Source organism: Anguilla anguilla, chromosome 2 (assembly GCF_013347855.1).
Source record: "Anguilla anguilla isolate fAngAng1 chromosome 2, fAngAng1.pri, whole genome shotgun sequence".
Taxonomy (NCBI): Eukaryota; Metazoa; Chordata; class Actinopteri; order Anguilliformes; family Anguillidae; genus Anguilla; species Anguilla anguilla.
The window spans coordinates 25,228,515-25,250,554 of NC_049202.1; the positions used below are offsets into that span (position 1 = coordinate 25,228,515).

Sequence of the window (22,040 nt, forward strand, 5' to 3'; positions counted from 1 at the left end):
TTGTCTGTAGAAATCTACGTGCAGTCCCATTTTAATTCAACTCTAACGGTGTTAATTCAACTCCTAACAGATAACATTTGGTCCTGCATTCCAGAGTGGGACCAAACGTTATCTGTTAAGAGTTTAATTAACACTGGGCATTTTACTGTGTGGGTGGGCTTGACTGGAGTCACCTGCCTCTGAGTTAAGATAAGGCCGTTATGAGGAGGTGTGTCTCTCTGGGAAGCGTGCAGCTTGAGCGCTGGTAAAAATAGAGCGGGCAGCCTCAGCCTCTACCCCAGGGGCTCTGTCTGTGCACGGCTGCTCACCTTGCATCCCTCGCAGGTGATGCAGCGGTAGTGATAGCCGGTGGCCTTGTCTCCGCACACGACGCAGGGCTCATCCTTCTCCAGGTAGCTGGGGATGTACCCTGGAACAGAGAGGCTCAGAACTAGGGGTGGACAGAACCATCCAAGGATGAGTGGGGGGGGGGTAGGGTTTTCAGAGAAGTGTAACAGTAACAGAGCAGGAGTACAGGGAGCACAGCACCAACCCTGCTAAGTAACTGGCTTACACAGCGACCCCCCCACACACACTCACACACACACACAATCATGTACACACTGCCACTATTGTACATAGTGTCCCATACACACACACACTCACACACACATGTGTTCTCACACACACACACAATCATGTACACACTGCCACTGTTGTACATAGTGTCCCATACACACACACACACACACACACACACAAAATCATGTATACAGTGGCACTGCTATACACAGTAACCCAACCACATTTGTGCATGAACATACACACACACAAACGCACACACGCACACACACTACCACATATGCACACATGCAAAAATACACACACAAATATAAACATGGTTGTTGTTGGTGCCAGATGGGCTGGTTTGAGTATTTCAGAAACTGCTGATCTACTGGGATTTTCACGCACAACCATCTCTAGGGTTTACAGAGAATGGTCCGAAAAAGAGAAAATATCCAGTGAGCGGCAGTTCTCTGGGCGAAAATGCCTTGTTGATGGCAGAGATCAGAGGAGAATGGCCAGACTGGTGTGAGCTGATAGAAAGGCAACAGTAACTCAAATAACCACTCGTTACAACCGAGGTATGCAGAAGAGCATCTCTGATCACACACCACGTCAAACCTTGAAGCAGATGGGCTACAGCAGCAGAAGACCTCACCGGGTGCCACTCCTGTCACCTAATGAAGTGGCCGGTGAGTGTACATAACGCATTAAAACATTTTTAAAAACCTGACCATCTGACCAAAATCACATCACAATCATTGTGCTTTCATTTAACATAATTCTTACTGAGTGATTGTTACATGAAGAATGTGGTTATTTCCGGGACTGCTCTGTTTTGTCAAGATCGCCATTTTATGAAAGATGCTCAAGTTCTATGTGTAACATGATGCCAGTAGCAGTACTGCTTTAATCACTTCTTAACATATGTTCTTTTAGCATATGGCTCTTACATATGGCAGCCACCATAAAGCACTGAGGTGTAAACTAAGTGACACGTACAGACACCTATGCAGTGCCTTGCTACAGCCGCGTGACGAAGCTGGCAGAGCAAGTGCTTCGCTACACACAGGACTGTGACAGAAAAAGTCACCCTGCTGCAAATCCAAATGATGCCAATCATCATGGTGATAGGCTCACTATGGCCAGGACTGTAATACGGGCATAGACTATGCATATCATGACAGGCTCCCTTTGCAGGTAAGGACCAATGCAAGAAAATCTTTAAACCGGCCCTCAGAGCTGTTCAGCACAGAAAGAAGATTAAGGGGGGGGGGGAGGGCTTCTCTTTTGCCCAAAAGAACCCATGAGAATGGGGGGGTGGGGGGCAGACAAATGCTGACGGTAAATCTCCATTCCCAGGCACATCAATGCAGGATTTGTCAAGGATTCAAGAGAGCAAATCTGGCATACACATACACACACATTAGATACACATATGTTACACATACACATACACACATGTATACACATGTATGTACATTTACAAACACAGACATATATGCATGAGCACACATATGCAACAAGCACGCAAGCATCAACACAAGACACGCACATATACACATATACATGTGTATCCATACATACAGACACAGACTTGCACACGCCCACATAAAGCCACATGCTGCAAACACTCAGAGACACAGAGACGCACGCACAAACACACACACACATATTCAAAATGGCTTTGAAGCAGCCTCAGTAAGCTAATTACAAGTGGCTTTAGACATTCATAAAAGAAACCTTCCCAGCCCATGCAAGCACCTCCCTCGGGAGACGAGAATATACTATAGGATTAGATGTAATATCAAGGGGATTTTGTGTACATTTCTAGGGGGGAAATGAGGGTGAGTGTCCTCACAAAGAGAGCAGGGCTCACCTTGTGTCAAACTAAATTAGTTGAGCAAGACTGTAAACTCCCACATGTCCTGCGTGCATGTACGCTGCCTTGTATACCTCATTAACCCTCATGGGAAAAAGAGACTGCTTTTGCGGTTCACGTTGGCTCAGGTCACCTGCCACAGACCTCGTTCAGGAGCCTCAAAAAAGCATTGTGGAACTGCCACTCAAAGGAGATCAAATCCTGTACGAATCAAATCAGAGCTAAGTGTCTGAAAGCGCTGCAGGACTATTCTATTTGGGGAAATTCAAGTACAAATTCAAGTCTTTCCTACATTTAGCCAGCAAGGAGGTACAGAACAGCCTGTGCTTTCTCCAGTCGCTTGTAAGTATGTTTAACTTAGCCAAAGCGGCTTGAAGACACAGGAAATTGCATATTATCCAGCGCCGAGGAAAATTTTAAGGTTTTGGGCATAAGTTTGAGGCTGGGCCAATACGCGAAGCTCCGTCAACATGCTGGCCGTCTCCGCCTAGTCCAAGTTCCCGTGTTGATGGTTTCACTGATGGGCTTTTCCTTTCCGAGCCTGTGTGCTACGTGCTCCCTCCCGGCTGTGCCGCAGGAAAGCATTCCATCCCCAGACAAAGAACTTCAGCCTCCGTCTCTATACAGCTTTTGGGTTCACTGGGTCTACTAACATTACAGGTTTGGGGAGGGAAAGGAGCTGTTTGTTTGTGTAATTTCCTTTTACCACAAACCTGTAATGTTAGCAGACCCAGTGAACCCCAAAGCTGTGTAGACGAGTCTGAACTATTCAGCTTCAACATTTCTACAACAAGCCAAAAAAAAGTCCAATTCAAAAATTGCTTCTCTCAAGACTTGTCAGCCTACAAAGGATTTAATAATACAGTCATTATTAAAATACAGTTTTTTTTTTCATTGAAATTTGGAGCCCAAAGTATGCATATCCACATATCCTATTCCAGTCCAATTATCTGCAACTGCAGCTCTGTTCATGTGTGAACCCCATGCTGATTCAGGAGAGTACACAACCATGGTTCTCCTCTGAAACAAGTGGCTTCTCACAAGGCAGCTAAACTTGCACAAAGTGGAAACCTTCCATATGTGGCTTTAGCATGCAGTCCACTGACGCTTGATCGACAATGAAAAGGGGACCCATAATAAACTGAACCATCCCGTACCCTGGGTAAAGCAAATGTGCCTTATGGAGCAACTGGCCAGAGTCGGCACAGGCACAGTCTGGATCCGACCATGGGGCTTATCACGCAGCACAGCGTAGTGCTTTATCCAAATGAGCCATCAAGCTGCCTGATAAAAACACCGCCAACTGGCATCATAAAATGCTCTCTTTAATCTCTGTTGAATAACTTTTATTTCTGAATGTAGGATCGTTTTATTTTTTTGTTATGCAGTGGAGACTTGTGTCTCGCAAATCATCTAACTGACCAACAATGAAACAAGCTGTTCTTGCAATGTAAGATGATATGAGCTGACACTTGGTTTTGGAGATATACTCAAGTGAATACATTTTTTAGTAAGAGAAAAATATTTTTTTCCTCCTAAAATAGGGCCTACCAACTAATCCATATCATAACAAGGCATAAACTTGGTATTTCCAGATAGGGAAAGTCCAATGATGGGTTGCAAGAGAGGTTATCAATTGAGTGAACCTGTTTAATCTGGAAAAACCTGAGGGTAGTGAAAGAAACATAAAAATCACCAAGGAGTTAATGTTTAAAATACTGTTCATCACAAGAATGCTAGGCTCGGCGAATCATAAAAAAACACCACATGCCCCCCCAAAAGACGAAACCTTTCCCGCGCAACTTCAGGGCTAATCGGCCCCAAACGGGCCTTGGCAGCCGGTGTGCTTCCACATCTGTCCAAGCTGCGCTTAGCAGATGATGAACCCATATGTTTTACGGCTTCCAAGCGGACTCAGTGTCCCTCAGATTCTTTCGATCCCCCTTCCACAAATCCTCACGCTTCAAGCGGCCGCTCATTCCGCAAATTCCACCCCCGAGAAGAAAGAGAGCCGGGATTTTCATTTGAAGGTTGAAAGCCACCCCCAAAAAAGCTTTTTTTTTCCCGTTCGTGTGATAAATATCCCGAACAAACGTGGCGGTGATAAATCAAGCGCCGTGGCCTCCATGCCTCCCATCCCATGAGCCGTCGTAAAGACATACGGGTGACCCCGCCATTTCGGGAAACTGACATGGGAGTGCTCGGCCCTGGTCAACGTCGGCACTTAAACAGAGGCTGAGGGATTAGGGCTGAGGGTGCGTCTGCCCAAGTCTTTTGGGTGAGACAAAGTACAGGGATGTAGAATAGCTGGTCTGGCTACTGAGAGGCCAGGATGCTTTCAGAGTGAATGAGATCAAAGCTAAGGCCAGATTCACACCAGATCAGGCAATGCGGCAAAAATGGAAGTCTTCCCATTTGAATGGGGGTAGCGCGTTTAGGCTGCGGCAGTTGGGACCGCACGGGTTGCCGAAAAAAAAACGCAGCGGCCTGCGGCAAGAAAGTTGAACCAGATTCAACTTTTGCCGGAACGCAACCCAACGTCACACTGCAGTGGCCAATCACGTAAGTTGTTTAAATTACCATGTAGCAGTCTGCTGTTTACCGAGCAACTGTCAGATGAATTACTGACGCGATTCATTTCCTAAGATTTAATTTTATAATCGTCATTGTGATTTGACAGTACCGGGTAATGGGACAAGTACCGAAACAATAATTAATAGCTAAATATCAATTCCGAACGTCGGAATTAAGCTGTATAAAAGATTAGCTATTCAGCAGTTCTTGCATGTTAGTTTATTGTACCTAGCACTATGGAGTTCATGGACCAAACGATGATACCCAGCTGTGTCCTCGCTTGGTTTATTTCGTGTACCCAGCTTCGATGTCTGCGTCTGGCTGGCAGTCTATGCTGCAAAATATCGATAGCAAGAAGCTTCCTTCGGTTTGCGTTTGTGTCCATTTTTTTTTAGCGGACAGGAGTGGATGTAACTTAAAGTTCGCAACATGACGTCACACAAATGGGCCATGTAGTGACACGCCCACACTACCGCACAACCCTGCGGGTGCCGCATTGCCTGATCTGGTGTGAATCCAGCCTAAGTCACACTGCTATAGTACATTGTTCTAATGGAAGAATGCTCCACCCCCCACCCCCCCCCATCCTCCCTGTGCTATGGGGGCAGCCTTGTTACTGTCTTGAAGGCATACATGTGGACCCCAGGTGGAGTAACATAGATGTGACGCCCCTCACAACTCTCAGCTCCTTACCAGACATGCTCTTCACCGAACATTGGCTGTTCTTTCTCTTCCTCTTCGGGCCATCGAGCCACCTGTAGAGAGGGAGGGAGGGAGAGAGAGAGAGAGAGAGAGAGAGAGAGAGAATTAGCCCAAGACTGAAATGCAACATGTAAACACATACAGTGACTTGCACACAGACCCACCCACATGTGTGCGGGGCATTATATACACTGTAATGCCCCAAAGGTGGCAAAACGTCTTTCTCCTCTTGCAAGAATTTCAGCAAGTAAAACCAGCAAGTAAAACATTTTTTAAAAGTAAGACAGTTGGCTCTAAATGCTTCCCAACAGAATTACATCAACTGGTTCCAACGCTACAAAAACTTTTTATGTACAAGAGGGATGGGAAAACATAACAAAAGGTTGGTGGGGATATTGATTCTAACACAGCTGGTACCGTGGACCCAGGCGTCTACGAGCCCTGTCGCCAAAAGGAACTGGCTGATGGAGTGGTCTTCTGAGCCAGGCGGAAGTGCGCCTTATGTAACAGTGTGTCCGAGAAACGAGCTTAGAGTTGCCAGCCATACACCCTCAAAATCGAGAGAAGCTCGCCTCATGAAACGAGGGGCTTCAGATCCAACAAAAGCCTCTATAAATGTCAGGGAGAAAAAATGGCCCAGACGCGGCGCGCTGGGGAAAACCGTCAGGAACGGCAGCCGAGAAACAAGCTTCTCATCCGGCTCCCCAGCAGGGCGTTCGGCGGATGCCCCTTTAAGTTCTGAGCGTGCTGATATCTTCGCTTGCAGGACACCGCGAGGAACGAGAGGCTTTGATGAATGAGCACGTTTGCGGCTTAACTCTCACACATGCAGTCGTCTCCACAAATTCACCCTCTCTCCCTCCCCCCTTTACTAAAAAAAATATTCAGTAGCCTTCCTGGTGAGGCTGTGTCTGAGTACGGGAATTTATGAAATATAGTGGCTGTTTTTAAGCCTCCGGTCTAAAACACGTGAGTTTTGTTAACTTGGGTCTGATTTTTGAAGGCTCTCAGAATGTGTGGCTCTAGTCAGTTTCACTGCAGCTGAACATCAGTCAGAGACTGCACCAACCCTGTGAAGCCTGGAGGCAACTGGTAGCTAATGAAAAAAAAAATTAAAAGGTCAAACAAATTTGAGTAATTAGTACTTTTTCTGAAATCACCTTGCTGCCTTTATTGTTCATTTTTTTACTCTAGATATATGTCTGATGGAGCTTCAGGAGCATACATATAGCATTTGAAGAGCGCTGGTTTATTGTTGAGATCAGTGCATATAGGAAGCATGATGTGTCATCTGTGGCCAGAGCTGCCGTCATGCTCGCAAATTTGACATGCTGCTCAGCACCCAGGCCTTGTTAACAGCCGTCAGATATTCAGAGGCTCAGAGCGATATCGATGAAGCTGTCAGTTGACAGACCAGCTCATACCTCTGACAGAGCTGCCCCCTCCCCCACACAGACAGACAGACCTAGGGGCACTGGGGAGATGGGGGAGGAGAGAAAGAGAGAAAGAGTGAGAGAGAGAGCAGCAGAGCGAGAGAGACTGAGCAGCAGGCAGAGAGACAGAGAGAGAGATATTGGCAATATGTATCTCAAAATATGTCATGTCAATAAAGCATTTTGAATTTTAGATAGCATCAGAGAAACAGCAGGAGAGAGAAGGCAAAAACGAGAGAGACACAGAGTGAGGGAGAGAGCAAGAAAGAAAGAGAGAGAGTGCGAGAGAGGACAACTCACTGGGTCAATTAAAAATCAGTCATGCTTTCGATGACCGACAGAGAACTGCCGCTGAATCTAATTACAGTTAACGAAGCAGACTGGGAGGAAGATAGAGGGCGAGAGCTTGTTTAACCCCAGCTCTCTGCCTACTTTCAGTTTATTTCAATTTCAAGGTGCTTCATTAGCATGTCCTATACCGGTCAAATAGCATCAGCAATAACAGACAATATAATTACAGAACACTCCCAGCCTTTCTCTCGCTCTCTCTACCTCTCTCTCCCACTGACCCTCTAAACTTCCTACAGACAGATATCCACATCCTGCTGACGTACAGGAGGTTGAAGAAGTGAAAGGTGGAAGTGGAGGACAGTTAGCATTGCTCCAGGTTATCGGTGAACAAATACACTGAAAAAGCTCCACAGGGCAGTGCTTTTCACTACGGTCAAATGGACCTGCGCGCTCTAAAGTCAGCCGTGTCCTCGCTTTCTAAGCGTTGTTTTATAAAAGAGAGCCGTGTTCAGCTTCTGTCAAGTTAAAAAGCTCTGCCCTTCCCTCTGGAGTATCAATTATTTCACACGCTACAAGACTTTGGCATTAAGGCGTGGAGTGCTTTGGGCAGCGGCTCAAAACAACGGGCGCAGCTGGCATCAGGGCTGAAGAGCTGTAAAGCGGGAATGTTAAGTAGAGGACACATTTCCGTTTTGTGTGCTAACTACAAGTTTAATCTGCTAAAACTTGGGGCTGTCTGAAAAAAAGAAATCCAATGTGCATGCTAGTGGCTCTGCAACCTGTGACAGTATCAGTTTATGCTCTGCATAACCTTGCATCCATACAGCGATTTCACGGAAAAACGAATAAAAAGGCTGCATTGGTGCTAGCTGAAGAACTCTGAAACATGGATATTTTAGCAGGAAACCTAAATAAGAGCAATGCTGTTGAAGACTGTAGATCGGTATCCTTACAGTGGCATGCTGTTAAGGTAACCAAACAATGAGTTTGCGTAGATAAGGCAATTTGAGAACACCCGGCTACACTGCGGCACCCGGACTCTCTTCACATCTGATTTGTGATAAAAGGTAGGTAAATATCAAGACTGATGGCTGAAAAGTAAACAACGCAATCAAGGTCCAGTCAATATTCAAATTTTGAGGGGATGACAGCAACACAATTAATCAAAATCAAACCGTCACATTATGTTTGGTCAGGAAATTGCGATGCTCAGCTGTTTCCCCAGGCACAATGATTGCGGCTACTTAAGGGAAAAACATTGCTCTCCACACAGACACATACAATACACCAAAATTTCTAAAACATTTTAGAATATAGTACCTATGTGTTATAAATACAGGGCTGGACAAAATAATGGAAACACCTGATCGTATATGAATCGTACAGTATATGAAGTAATAAGGAGTAATAAGGAGTAGGGCCACACTTCAGAACAGCTTCACTCCTTCTTGGAATGCGGCATGTTCAAGTTCTGAACTCTGAACGTTCTGTGACGGATATTCTTCAAGAAGGAAAGCCCCCGGTTCATTGAGGAATAAAGGAGGTGGAAATCTACTTTATTCTCTGTAGTCCAGAGCTTTCCATAAAGAATATTTAGATCTGGTGATTGAGGAGGCCACGGAATGGATTTCACCTCATACTGGTGTTCATCGTTTAAAGTGGGAGGCTAAGTCTGGTGGTCACCAGTCTACTCCGAACTGAGTTTCGACTCCAGTGGCCTTCACCTCAACCCGATGCTCTCTGTCTCACTCAGAGTAGTAACACTCAGCACCTCCATCCTTCTCCTCCTCCTCTTTGACTGCTTTATCCATGGCTTTTGAGTCCCTCCTCTACCTTTCGATTTGCTTGCAATGTCTCTCCATCTCTCTTTTCTCTCTGACCATACCCCCCCCCCCCCCCCACCCCCACCCCCACCCCCCCCCGCCCCCACCGTGAGTGACAGCCCCAGAGAAGACACATGCGGACACCGGCGTGGCAGCTGTAGGTAACGGCCAGGCACGCCCCTGTGTACACGCTAAACACTGGGCTATTTTCACACAAACACAGCATATTTTCCACAAATTGTGTCTGAATTTGTTTTTTTACCTTTTGTATGTCTTTTGTTTCAATCAACATGAATCACAAACCAAAACGTCAAAATTAGGAAGGAGTGGGCAAAGGTGAATATTTATATCCTTTTCACAGAGCCCTAATTAAGGTCAGAATGAGAGCAGTAAACAACAAGTGGTCCAATCAGAGCCATTTGTTTTTTGTTATAGCAGCAGCTGGAGGCCTGCCACATGCAAATCACCCTGTGCTTCCCTTCCCCAAATCCTGTCTGATAATCACTGCGTTTTCTCCGTCATTGCCAAAGCTCTCACTCTTTTTCTAACCCGGCGTCTCATTTTAGGTGCAGCCTAGATCCGTACTGGCAAACTACAGATTCGTGAAGAAACAGCTGCAAGCTGCCCCGCAGAGCACAGCTCTCCGAACAGAAGCAGAGAGGCACTTTGCCGAGACGATGCAAGTTTAAAAGTCAGTTGTAATAAACCTACGCCCCCCCTCCCCCCTGCCGAAGCCCCAAAAAGACAAGGCTGGTCCTTCTCCACCTGATGGCACTGTGGAAGCCGTCTCTGAAAAAGAAAAGTGAAAATAAAACACGGGAGCAGGGCTATTTCTGCCGCGCGCTTGCCCTTGCTCCTTGGCAGCGAGCGAGGCCACGCGGCTCAGCCAGGCAGATCGGTTTACGGCCGGGCAGAAATCCCGGCGGGAAGCCGTGCCTGTGCCTGAGCCCGGCGACAGCAGCCAAAACCTTTACTACGTCCGCCACCCTCCCTTTCCTCCCCTGATCGGCACTGGCAAACCGCACGTGGGAAAGGGCGACCCGTTCGCGCTGAGGCCGCAGTTCAAATTCTGCGTGTTCTTGACAGTGTGTCATTGCTTGATTTGCTTGATCGCGTGATGGCATGCCTCTGAAAATGGATACGGCACAAAATGTGCATGGCAAGACGTGACATGCAAAAAGCTATAATGGAGTTTCCTTACCAGACTTTTGGCTCCAGCTCAAGGCAATGTTCCTCTGGGTTTATATATATATACATATATAATACATATATAAACAGTGTATCTTATATATATTCTCCCAGATGAGAACATTGGCTTGACATAAACAAAACCAATCTATTTACTAATATCATGCCAAAATCCTATGGAAAAAAGGAAGGACAAACTGTTTTGTGGCTAAGAAAGTTAGACATTTTCCACATGAATGACTGCTCAAACTTTTCCTTCACAAACTGTGTTCAAAATGAGGTCATTGAGTCTGGACTGTACCACTTCCAACTGTGGCTGGGAGGTCTGCCAGGAGATGCGTAATTGGCCGGCGGTGAGGGCTTCAGTCAGCAAGTGCAGACCCACCTCTATGCTCGCTATCCCAGAGCGCAGATGATGACCGCCCTCACCGTGAAAAACGGTCCAAGTGTTACCATAACAAACCAATTCAGTATAATGAAAAATGGATGTAGAGAAAGTCTGTGATTAGGAGTATCTGGATTGTTCAGTCCTGTCCTTTGCTTTTGAAAAGTACAGTATGGGGACTGTAGCCAGACCTCCCTTGTTTTCAAAGTGAACTTTGAAACCATGGCTCATCGGTTGGAATTGTAGAAAGCAGAACTTTGATGAGTGAAGAGCAACATTTATGTATACATTTTAGGCATTCGTCCGATTCTCTTATCCAGAGCGACTCACAGTTACTTCAAAGCAAAAAAACGTCTCAGTTGGCAAATCACCAACACCCCAAGTAGCGATTAGTGAGAAGTGCACTTGTTGGGCTGTAACACCCTGGCTATAGGTAATCCTTTTGTCACAAGAATTAATGAGGAAGGGAAGGTAGAGAAAGGATTTTCTTTATGGGATAGGGGAATATGTGGTAAATAGGGGAAGAAATGGAAGAGAGAAAAGGGAGTCATGGCGGAGATTATTACATTACATTACATTAGAGGCATTTAGCAGACGCTCTTATCCAGAGCGACTTACACAACTTTTTACATAGCATTTTACATTGTATCCATTTATACAGCTGGATATATACTGAAGCAATGCAGGTAAAGTACCTTGCTCAAGGGTACAACGGCAGTGTCCTTACCCAGGAATCGAACCTGCGACCTTTCGGTTACAAGCCCAGTTCCTTACCCACTGTGCTACACTCCATCCTACATGGAGTGTAGCAACAGAGATGGGGGGGCAATGGTTCAAAGGTGTCACCACCTTATTCTGATGGTCAGCAGTCAGCCCTGCATGCAAAGCTGGACAGGAGTAACGAGCAGACGGGCAGGGGGCTGCCTCCTAACTCTAATCCCACCCTCACCGGTGCACTGCAACCAAGGCAACCGGTGTTGTTGTCATGTGTCCCAATCGGCCTATGCTGACCTCACATAACCAGCCCCGTTTCCCACCTCTCCTGTCCCTCCTCAGGCCAGCTCTAATCTTCCCTGTTCCCTTGCTAAGCCCCCAGCCAACCCCCCCCCGCTCAGTCTCTTCTTGTTGCTAGCGTCCTACACCACTCGTATTGCTTCAGATTCTTCAGCCTCCCCCCCTTCAGCCCTGATCCCCATCACTCCCAATTATAGAAGTATGCATGCGTGTGCACGCACGCACGCACACACACCATCTCCGTCTAGGCCAGGCATGTCAAACATACGGCCCGCGGGCCGGACCCGGCCCGTTGGATGATTTCATCCGGCCCGGCATAAATTTCTGAGTATGTCAAAAAAAGAAGCGAGTCTCTAGCTCATTTCTATCAAAAGTTATGATTTTTTAAAATAAATACAAACCAAATGCTCCCTCCGGCCGCGGGAGGGCAGTACATGTGTAAAAGAGCTGCATGCGGCATTGACACGAGTTAGTACTAAAAATAAACCGGCAATCTTGCTTCACAATTCACCACTACTAAACAAGTTATCGGTCAACACACCCTTCCCAAAATGGCACTGTCAAAAAAAAGAAAAGTGGACACGGAGTGCAGAGTTTTCAAGGAAAAATGGACTGAGAATTATTTATTCACAGAAGTGAATGCAAAACCAGTGTGCTTGGTATGTAATCAGCAAGTTGCAGTGTTCAAAGAGTTTAATATTCGGCGCCACTATGAGACTCATCATAAAGACAAGTATGACCACTTGAAAGGACAAATAAGGAAAGACGAGATAAACAAATTGGTGGCTGGTCTGAAGAAACAGCAGTCTACTTTTACGCGCAGCCGCGATATCGCTGATGGGGCTGTAAGAGCCAGCTACATTATTGCCAACGAGCTGGTGCAGGCATCCAAGCCATTTTCTGATGGGGAGTTTGTAAAAACATGCATGCTGAAGGCTGCAGAAGTCGTGTGCCCTGAAAAGCGACCTGCCTTTGCCAATATTAGTCTAACGAGGAACACTGTCGCAGATCGGGTGACAGAACTCTCAAGTGACTTGACAGGCCAAATGAAAGAGAAAATCAAGTCATTTATCGCATTTTCAATTGCAATAGATGAGAGCACCGATGTCACAGATATTGCTCAACTGGCCATATTCGTTAGAGGTGTTGATGAAACTTTGACCATCACCGAGGAGCTGCTTGAATTGGTGCCCATGAATGACACCACAACAGCAGATGACATTTTCAGCGCTCTCGTTGGAGCGCTGGACAAGGTGGGAGCGGACTGGTCCCGTGCCGTGAGCCTGGCTACCGACGGTGCGCCATCAATGGTCGGGAGAAAGGCAGGCGTTGCCACAAAATTCCGTGACAAAGTACAGACCGCAAATGGAGGACAAGAGTTTTGGGCATTTCACTGTATTTTGCATCAGGAGGCGTTATGTTGCAAAACACTGCAAATGGACCATGTTATGAGTGTGGTTGTGAAAACTGTCAATTTCATCAGAGCGCGCGGTCTAAATCACCGTCAGTTTGACACATTTCTCAGTGATAATGTCATTCATGCTGGCCTACCATACCACACTGATGTGCGGTGGTTAAGCAGAGGTGCAGTACTCAAGCGCTTCTTTGAGCTACGAGGGGAAATTAGACAGTTCATGGAGAAGAAGGGACGCCCAGTAAAGGAACTTAAATGCAAGGAATGGGTGCAGGATCTTGCGTTTATGGTTGATATTACACAACACTTGAATACACTTAACACTACATTGCAGGGCCGTAACAGAGTTGTCACTCAATATTACGACAGCATAAGTGCGTTCAAGATGAAACTGTCACTGTGGGAGACGCAGCTATCCAACGGTGACACCGCGCATTTCTCTTGTCTCACAGCTGTGCGTCCGGAGGCACCGGACCGTCCCGATAATGATTTGGAAAAATATAAAGACAACATAACAGATTTGCTGCGAGAGTTTGAGCAGAGGTTTCAGGTATTCAGTGAACTTGAGAACAAATTTGGCTTTTTTCGCTCGCCATTTACAGTGAAGCCTTCTGATATGCCAGCTGACATTCAACTCGAGCTTATTGACTTGCAGTGCGATTCCGCTATGAAGGATAAATTTGGGTCCGTGGGATTGGATACGTTTTATCAATATCTCGTGCCAGGTTACCCCAAATTAACAGCCATGGCTGCAAAGGTTCTATCCATGTTTGGGACTACTTATCTTTGTGAACAGGTGTTCTCCGTAATGAACAATAATAAAACAAAGCAGCGCTCAAGGTTAACAAATAAACACTTGAATGACATTGTTAAATGTGCTGCTACTCAGGATTTGACACCTAATATCGATACACTTGTGAAGGCAAAAAGATCCCAAGTTTCAGGAGCCAGCAGCAGCAAGTAGACTGCAGGAGTGCAGTGAGAGAGAAAAAAAGTGTGATGACACGAAATTTGTTTGCACTCATGAATACAGATCATTAAAAATAAGATTAATCTGGTTTCATATTAAAGACAATTAATATTGTGCAGTATATTCTCAGCTTCAGTAGGCCCAGCCTAGTAGTTTGATCTGATGTAGTCTAATCTTATTGCCCATGCACTGCTATAACTTTTATTTTGTATTTCTTTTTTTATTTATTTCAAAGCAGTATGACAATTAAGGCGAAAATATTTTTTTCATAGCTCCCACTTGAGTTTGTTTAGTGTGGTGAGTTGGTTCAGGTGTAAAACTGCATTCACTTAACTGTTAAAATAAACCAGTTGTTAACACATTCACCGCCTAACATGAAATCATTTTTTTTTTCTATTGTTTGTGAATAAATGTGTTGTGCTTAGAAAAGATCCCTTGTCATCCGTGATTATAATATGTAGGGTAGGCTACAAATGTAGGCTGAATGATAAAGCATAGTACTGAAAAACAAAGCTAAATATTTGGAGTTGACATTCTTTTACTGATCCGGCCCACCCGAGAACAGAAAGTCTGGATCCGGCCCCAGAGCCAAACTGAGTTTGACACCCCTGGTCTAGGCTGTCCATGGAAGTTGATGATGACGCTACTCATTTGGGGGGTCGCCGGTGGTGAAGTCATTCCATGTGGCTGCGGAGGTTAACGTGAAGGCCATGCCCAGCCGCAGGTGTGAGGAGAATTGTGTGGTGGACAGCGGTGCCATGTCGTTGGAGCCATTTGACGTGAACAAGAGACAGGAAAAAGGAGGAAAGCCACCCTCTAGGCCAAACACCCTCTAACTTCGCCTTGTGAAAATAAGGATTGTGTCTCGTTCCGTTCACACTAAAGGCAAACTACAGCCGTCTCTCTTTTTTTTGCCTGAGCCTACATAGCTACATTACAATCTCCAACAGTACAGCAGTAGTGCTCTGACTGCCTGTTACAGAACTGAATTATGCAAGGGCTGGGGACATTTATCAACCACCTGATATTGTAAAACCACAGGGGCCCGGTGAGAGGAAAAGCAAGCGGAGTGGCAAACAAATTAATCTGGGAAATGGGGGCTTTAATTACACCTGCCGTCGGGCGGGTGGGGGAACTAAGGCCGGCCAATGACTGATGAGAGAGGAGAGCTGGCTGGGCGAGCAAACCGCTCGGAGCGTCCAATCTGATTTCACTTAATACCAAGGGCCCTTCGTCTTTAATTAGCCAAGAACAACAGCGGGCTCTATTTAGATGCGTGGTTCCAGCCGCCGCCCCACCCCCGCCGGGGAGTTGCTAATCTACTGACAGGTGTCCGTCGCTGCCGCGTAATCAAGCCGGGCTTCCGTGGCTTTGCTTTCATTTTCGCCCGCTAATCTGCGCCGGGGATCAGCCGGGGGAATTTGACGCCGCATTCCAGTGGGAGGTGACTGGACCTGCCTCTCGTGCCGGTCCGCTACCAAAGACCCACTCTCTGCGTCACGGGCAGGGGGGGAAGACGCTTTGCAAGCGGCTCCAAGCGGGTCTGCTTTTCAAGCTCCGCCCCCCCAAGACGTCGAAAGAGGTTGTTGGCGTGCCGCTCAGCGTGACTTGTAACTCCACCCTTTGACGAGGGCGGGGGTGCAGGGTTTTTTGCATTCTGGGTCTTGACTGGACAACGGTCAATTATGGTCTGAGAAGAAGGCAACAACCTCCATTAAAGCCACGTGGTGGAAGGGAGAAAAGTGGGGGGATGGCTTGGGCTTGGTGCTGTTATGTGTTTCTGAAGGAGCAGGAGAAGCAAAGCGAAGAAATTGTTAGGTTTTAAACAGCTCCCAGGGGGGCCTGCTTCGTGTGGGAAATGTAGATGCCTCCCGTGACCCCTGGCTTACAGTGGAGAAAGCTGAAGATACAGCCGTCGCAGTGGGAGGGGACTCAACTGTCAGCGCTGTGGGAGGGGGGGTCGCTTGGGAGGCCTGGCAGTGGAGCGAAAGCAGACAGAGGAGAGAAGTGGAAAGATGGGAGGAAGAAGTGAAGAAAATGAGAAGGTGGCGGGGGTAAGGGGAGAGGCTTTGCTGGAAGAGGCCAGGAGAGGAGACGGCAGGAGGGGACAGAAGGAGGAGAGGAGGGAGACAGATGGAAGAAGGGGAGGAGAGAGTGAGATGGCAGGTGGAGAGGAGAGAGGAAGATGAAAGAGAACAGAAGACGAATGAAGCAGAAAGCAGGACAGTCAAATGCAGAAGCAGTGTATGTTGTTCTAAATAGTAGAAATTGCTGAAGGACTCCAGTATAGCAGAAGAGCTTGGGAACAATGCTCGCCTTGCGTGCGCATACATAAGGTGCATGTGCATGCGCATGAACACACTCAAATGGAATCCAAAGCGTGCTGATTTCAATGAAGCACCACTCAGATGAACTCCAAATACACAACCCTATGTGTCTGCATGACCACTGGTACACATTAGTTATACAAGTTATACAGACCCTGCCAAATTATTTTTGCCTTTTCAAGAATACATCTGCTGCTAACTGAGAAACAGTTAGCGACAAACACATACAAGCACACAAACCATGACAACGGATACAACATAACAAATACAACTTAGGTGCAGTACTGTCAGGACTTCAGACCTGTCAAGTACATGAGGATTTAAATATTTGATTTTAAATGTAAACTTTTGCATTTGATTTAATTTCAAAATACGTTATTGAGCAACCAAATACCTGTATTTGAAGTTTGATTTTAAATACTTCCTTAAAATACTACTTGTATTTTCTGAGTAGTACATTTATTTAGGTAGTACTGTACATCTGGAAAGGTGGCAGTGGGCGGGACTCACCGTTTCTCTTCTCCCTCTGATAGGTTAGGGTCGTTGGGCATGTGTTCCATTCACCTCAATTCCATTCAGCGGCCAATCATGCGAGACTGAGGCGGGCCCCACCCTCGGATGCACACTTGGCATTCGCAGGTTTGTGATGGTTCAGTCAGCCATCACAAGGTTGCAGCGGTCGAGGTCTCCACGGCGAACCTTTTCCGGTGACATGCGACAGCTGGACATGCGACCCTTGATCCCCAGTGCTCAGCGGTGTAGACAGATTGCAAATGCACCTGGAGCAAAAAAAAAAAAAAGTCAAGGTTCATTTACTGTACATTCTAAAAGCCAATTCCACTTCACCGCAAATATTTAGGTGTTGGTGTCAGAGAATGCCCGCCATGCCTCGCCGTGCCCGTGTAAAGAGTCGCCTGCTTGCATCTTTTGCACAAAATGGGCAGAGTTTGCACGCCGCGTGGATTAACTGCACCCTACAACCACAGCCTACCTACACAACGCCAGGGGAGTGTGACAGCCTCAGGTTGGCTAGAAAGCTCTGCGTTCTGATTGGCTGCAAAATGCCCCAGGAGGAGCCGAAGTATGTACAGCACTTACAGGAGTAAAACTGTGTGATGAGGTCAGACTGGCTTAGGTGTACTCACAGGAGGACTAATGACTCAGAAGTTAAAAGCGCTAGTCAGATTTCTTACTCTTTTAACCTCACTCCACCCTCAAATTCTGTCTAATCTCCTCACCTATTTAGACTATTTATACTTGACGGTCCCCTTTGAAGGTGCCCCCTACAGAATACAGGGGGAATATACTACAATAAAATACAAAATATTGAATAAACATATTCCAACATGGCACAATACATGGCCAAATATACAATATACAAATATAAATGTCTATGTAAATATATCATCATATTTCATATATTGAAGTATATTCTTTTTTTGTAAGCATCAGATCACCACATTAAGCTACCTTCCTTATGCTGTGACCAGGCTATCTTAACTTGGCTTGGTATATTTCAAATGAACATGAGTGTGCTTTTCAGCTGAGATATGCCACTCAGGGGCACAACAGCGGTTTTCCAACTGGAACTCTGACCTCAAAACGGTCACGAGTCAGTCGCACGGACCATCGCACCACATAGCCGCCACTCGCTTCAGAAACAACGGTTTGGAACGCAACTGCGGATGAATTTGTCTGTTTCCGAGCACCCCTCGCCCACTTGTGAACAGAACCCTGAGAGTGAGCGAATGGATGAGAAACACCCCCATATGCGCCTCCTCAACAGAGCTCAGGTACGGCTCAAACCTGCTCAGAGCAAGGGGAAAGGGAAGAAACAAAATGGAGGACTGACCAGAGAGAGTGTGAAAGAGGCCTAACAGCACAGTGACTGAAGAAAACATCCAAACAGTGCCGGTTTTGACCTTTTTACGAAAGCTTTATGGAAGGTGCAGATAGCCGCTACATGCTAGCAAGGCTTGGGGCAGGACCTGCTCTCTCAGTGAGCCCCTTGACTCCTTTGTATCTCTAAATATTAAGCGTAATATCCTTACTTGCTATGCCCTGCACACGTAAAAAAAGATCATTTTAACCCTGAAAAGTACTGCATAACTTATATTTATGTATAAAAAATGAATCACCTGCACCATCTCACTGGAATTTTAACTGGCACACAGGTGTACATTTTAAAAGATCTGTGCAATGGTTACAGTGTCAAATGAGATAAAGATAAACTACTACTGATTTAAAAGGGCCTCATTTGCATATTTACTTATCACTTTTATGGAGCCCATTAACTTCATTCTTGTATTGGTTTGCAATGTTTGTTTTATCCATTGTTAAGCAAAGCTTAGCTTTTTCCAGAATGATAAAAACTAGGTTACATCATGGGAATAATGATACAAATGGAGCAGAAGTCTGGGTTCTTCACTTGCCTCACTGCACGCAGTGTTTACATACTGAAACTAGAATCTTTCGGGGACTGATGTTTCAGTTAGGTTGGTAAGTAGCAATACAGACTACTTACAGTCCTGACTCCAGACTGAACATTAATATTAGAGAGTTCTGTCCTGTCAGACCCTTTCACACATCTTTACCGTGAGGAACTCCAGAGCCACAATGCATGTCACCGCAAGCCACCAAACGAAGCACAACCTCGACAAGAAATAAAAGGCGGGAGGGCTGTCTATCAGGGGCAGTGTCCTTTCTCCCTTAATAAACAGACCTCAGGGGGTCTGTTACTGCACGTGACGCATGTTTATAGATCACGCACTGGTGCTCAGCAAGCTCTTATTTCCTCAACCTCCAGAGCCGCATCACGGGCAACCCCATGCAGGTGTGCAGCCACGTAAGCATCCCACGCAGGCATGAGAGCCGGCCGAAAAAGGGGGGCCACAATTGAGCGGGCGTTCAAAGATGCAACAAGCGACTGGCCGCCACGACTAGAACATGCAGTACCAGGAGCAAAGTCAATAATGTCATGCCCAGGAAAATGCAGTGGCAAATTACATATTGTGCATGCTAACCGACTTTTACTATGTCGGTATAAAAAGAAAACGGCTGAAAAAAAAACACACGCACGGTAACAGCAAGAATACCGCTCGCCTGCTGCGTGAAGAGGCGGGCCGGGGCGTGGCGCGAGAGCAGCCGTGGAGCTCTGCGGGCTAATGGCGGCCTGACATCTGCTGCCATACGCAGCCAGTCTCCAATAACTGAGCAGGAGGTGGGAGGGGGGGGGGAGTGAAAGTGAAAGGGAAAGAAAGCCTGAAATACACAAGGGTTGGGGGGGGGGGGGTGTTGTGTACAGACTCTGTTCTGTTCGGGGTTTTTGTTAGGTCACCCATTGCCTTTGCAGCTTGATTGTTTTTCATTAGAGCGAGGAAACATATAGATGAATAGGGAGGGGGGTGTTGGGGTTGGGGTCAGGTGTTTGATGACAGCAGTGTGTATGTGCTGGGGGTCAGGGCAGGTTCTGGGGTTGAGCTAGGATTATGGGAGGGAGGGGAGAGGGGGGTTCAGCAGGAGCACTGGAAATATGAGGGGGGAATTAGTAGCCACAATTTTTCAGGTGTCCTGATGTTTCAACTCCCCCCGCCCTTTAAATCATTCCGACAACCTTGGGACTAGGGTAACCTACCTCCAAGTTCCAAATCCTGACTCCCCATTCTAGCCCCAAGCTCATAACTGAAACTGCTTAGACCTGTGCCCACTTCTGCAATCTTTCAAGGCTCGAATTGTGTGCAAGTATGAAAAGGGATCACATTCTTCACGAAGCTGATGGGGTCTGGCTGCTCTTTTTCATAGAGCTCTTTGAAAAACAGACAGAATGGCAAATGCTCCTTATCCACATGGGCAACAATCATTTGACTGGGTTTTTGAATCCTGGGATTTTGAGTCCATGCCGGCACCTCCCATGTCTTTTGTACTACTTATAATCCAAATGACATCACCACATTACAATAATCACGAGGTTGAGAAAGACAAAACTAAAAACAGACAACCTGGTTGCCCTTGAGCCCTGGAATTACCCACCCCCGGACTGGATTACAAGGCGGTAAGGTGCCGTGTGATTGTGTTACAGCATTACAAAACCCATTTGCTAAACAGACGCCAGTGTTCTCTTATGGTGCAAAACATTTCTTACTGATTAGATTTGTCATGCCGCGTTCACATCATCGAAAGGGACGACAACCTCCTTCCCGGATTTGAACCGGCAGCCCCCCCAAGCCAGAGTGCCCTAAAACCACTACGATGAAAGGAGAAGAGGCGTCATTCAGACGCTGCCAGCGTGGCACCACCTGTGGGCCCCTGTGCACGGGCGGCCCTCACGGGTTCATCTTCAGTCTGCTAGCCTTCATACTCCAAAGGTCATGGACTGCTGCCAGGGAACATGTTCCACGGCTCGCCCGCCACCACTCCCCACCCCCCCGTCTCCCCTCCCCCTCCCCATACCCGTCCTCTTTCTCTCCTATCTCACTATGGCTGTTTACATAAGGCGGAGAGCGGAGGGAACGTTCTCTGCTCTGTGTACACCGCTGCTGTTTGAGTTGCAGCGCGGCCTGATTAGCGACGGCTGGGTTATTAATAGGCGCTAAACGTTGCCCCCGGTCACAAGCGCCAAAGCCAGCAGATATCTGCTGACCTGTCCATCAAACGAGACTGCCCCCCCACCCCATCAACAGGGGTTTGTGGGAGCTAACCAGGCCCTGTGCTTGGAAGGGTACGTCCCTCCAGTTAGCAAGGCAAGGAGGCCGTTAAAAAACCAGGGGGTGAGCCTCTTCCCGATTCTTTGTACAAATGATGAAGTGCCATGTGGTCTGCTCCCCTGCTGCCAATACACACGCCCTCCCAACCCCCCAGAAACCATGCCGCCAGAGCACACTCAGTGCAAACGCAAGCGTGCCCACCCCACCGGGGTACTGCCAAAGCTGCACTCCAGCATGCGTCCTACCTCTCATTCGGCACTGCTTTGCAATGCCTGATGGGTGAAATTCAGGATGCTCTTCCTGTAGAGACCAGGAACAGAAAATCAGCCCAGGGCAGTCAAGAGGAAAGGAGCGGTCAGGGTTAGGTGGTTGTAGGGGGGGTGAGGGGGGTGGGGTGGGGGGGAGGGTTGCAGCCAGATAGCTCGGTGTGCAGGGAAATCGGCCCCTGCTGCTCACTCAGCACAGTCAGCAACACTCAGTCAAGTCCAGGCTCTCTCCCCGCTCACTCCGCCCAGCTTTGGCAAAGGCAAGCTTCGACGCTGCCAAGAATGTGACTGCGTTTGAAAAACAAATTAGGCCCTTTTTTTCCCCTCTCTTTTTCCGCCCTCTCTGTTCTGTTAAGGTGGAATGGAACCTCTTCCATCGTGAGAGGGCCACAGACCCAAGGGGAAACCGCACTGGGAAAATGAGAGCTTTGTCTCTATCCAGTCACACCTCCCAGGTCTGACATTTAAGCTTTTCATCTTCAAGGGAAAGAGTCGCATCTGAGGCAAAGGCACGGTGGAAGACTT

At 47.1% G+C, this 22,040-nt stretch overlaps 2 protein-coding genes across 3 annotated transcripts in view; one reads left to right on the top strand and one right to left on the bottom strand.

Annotated features, from left to right (window-relative positions):
* Nucleotides 1-22,040, bottom strand: part of LOC118220327 (thyroid hormone receptor alpha) — a 133,131-nt gene that overhangs the window by 20,344 nt on the left and 90,747 nt on the right. Inside the window, exons 3-5 of one of the 2 annotated variants that reach the window (XM_035404169.1) lie at nt 17,057-17,325; nt 5,693-5,754; nt 309-430 (exon numbers count right to left, since the gene is read on the bottom strand). In XM_035404169.1, the coding sequence (XP_035260060.1) occupies nt 309-430; nt 5,693-5,754; nt 17,057-17,106 (234 nt within the window). In that variant the 5' untranslated portion in view covers nt 17,107-17,325. The remainder of the gene's footprint in view (nt 1-308; nt 431-5,692; nt 5,755-17,056; nt 17,326-22,040) is intronic. The other variant, XM_035404170.1, reaches the window with a different exon arrangement.
* On the top strand, nt 12,148-14,727 carry LOC118220326 (general transcription factor II-I repeat domain-containing protein 2B-like). The gene has a single exon (XM_035404168.1). The coding sequence runs from the start codon at nt 12,387-12,389 to the stop codon at nt 14,211-14,213; it is 1,827 nt and encodes a 608-aa protein (XP_035260059.1). The 5' UTR covers nt 12,148-12,386; the 3' UTR covers nt 14,214-14,727.

What these genes read in the sequence shown, in the direction of transcription:
- LOC118220326 (XM_035404168.1), top strand. Translation starts at nt 12,387, where the DNA reads ATGGCACTGTCAAAAAAAAGAAAAGTGGACACGGAGTGCAGAGTTTTC.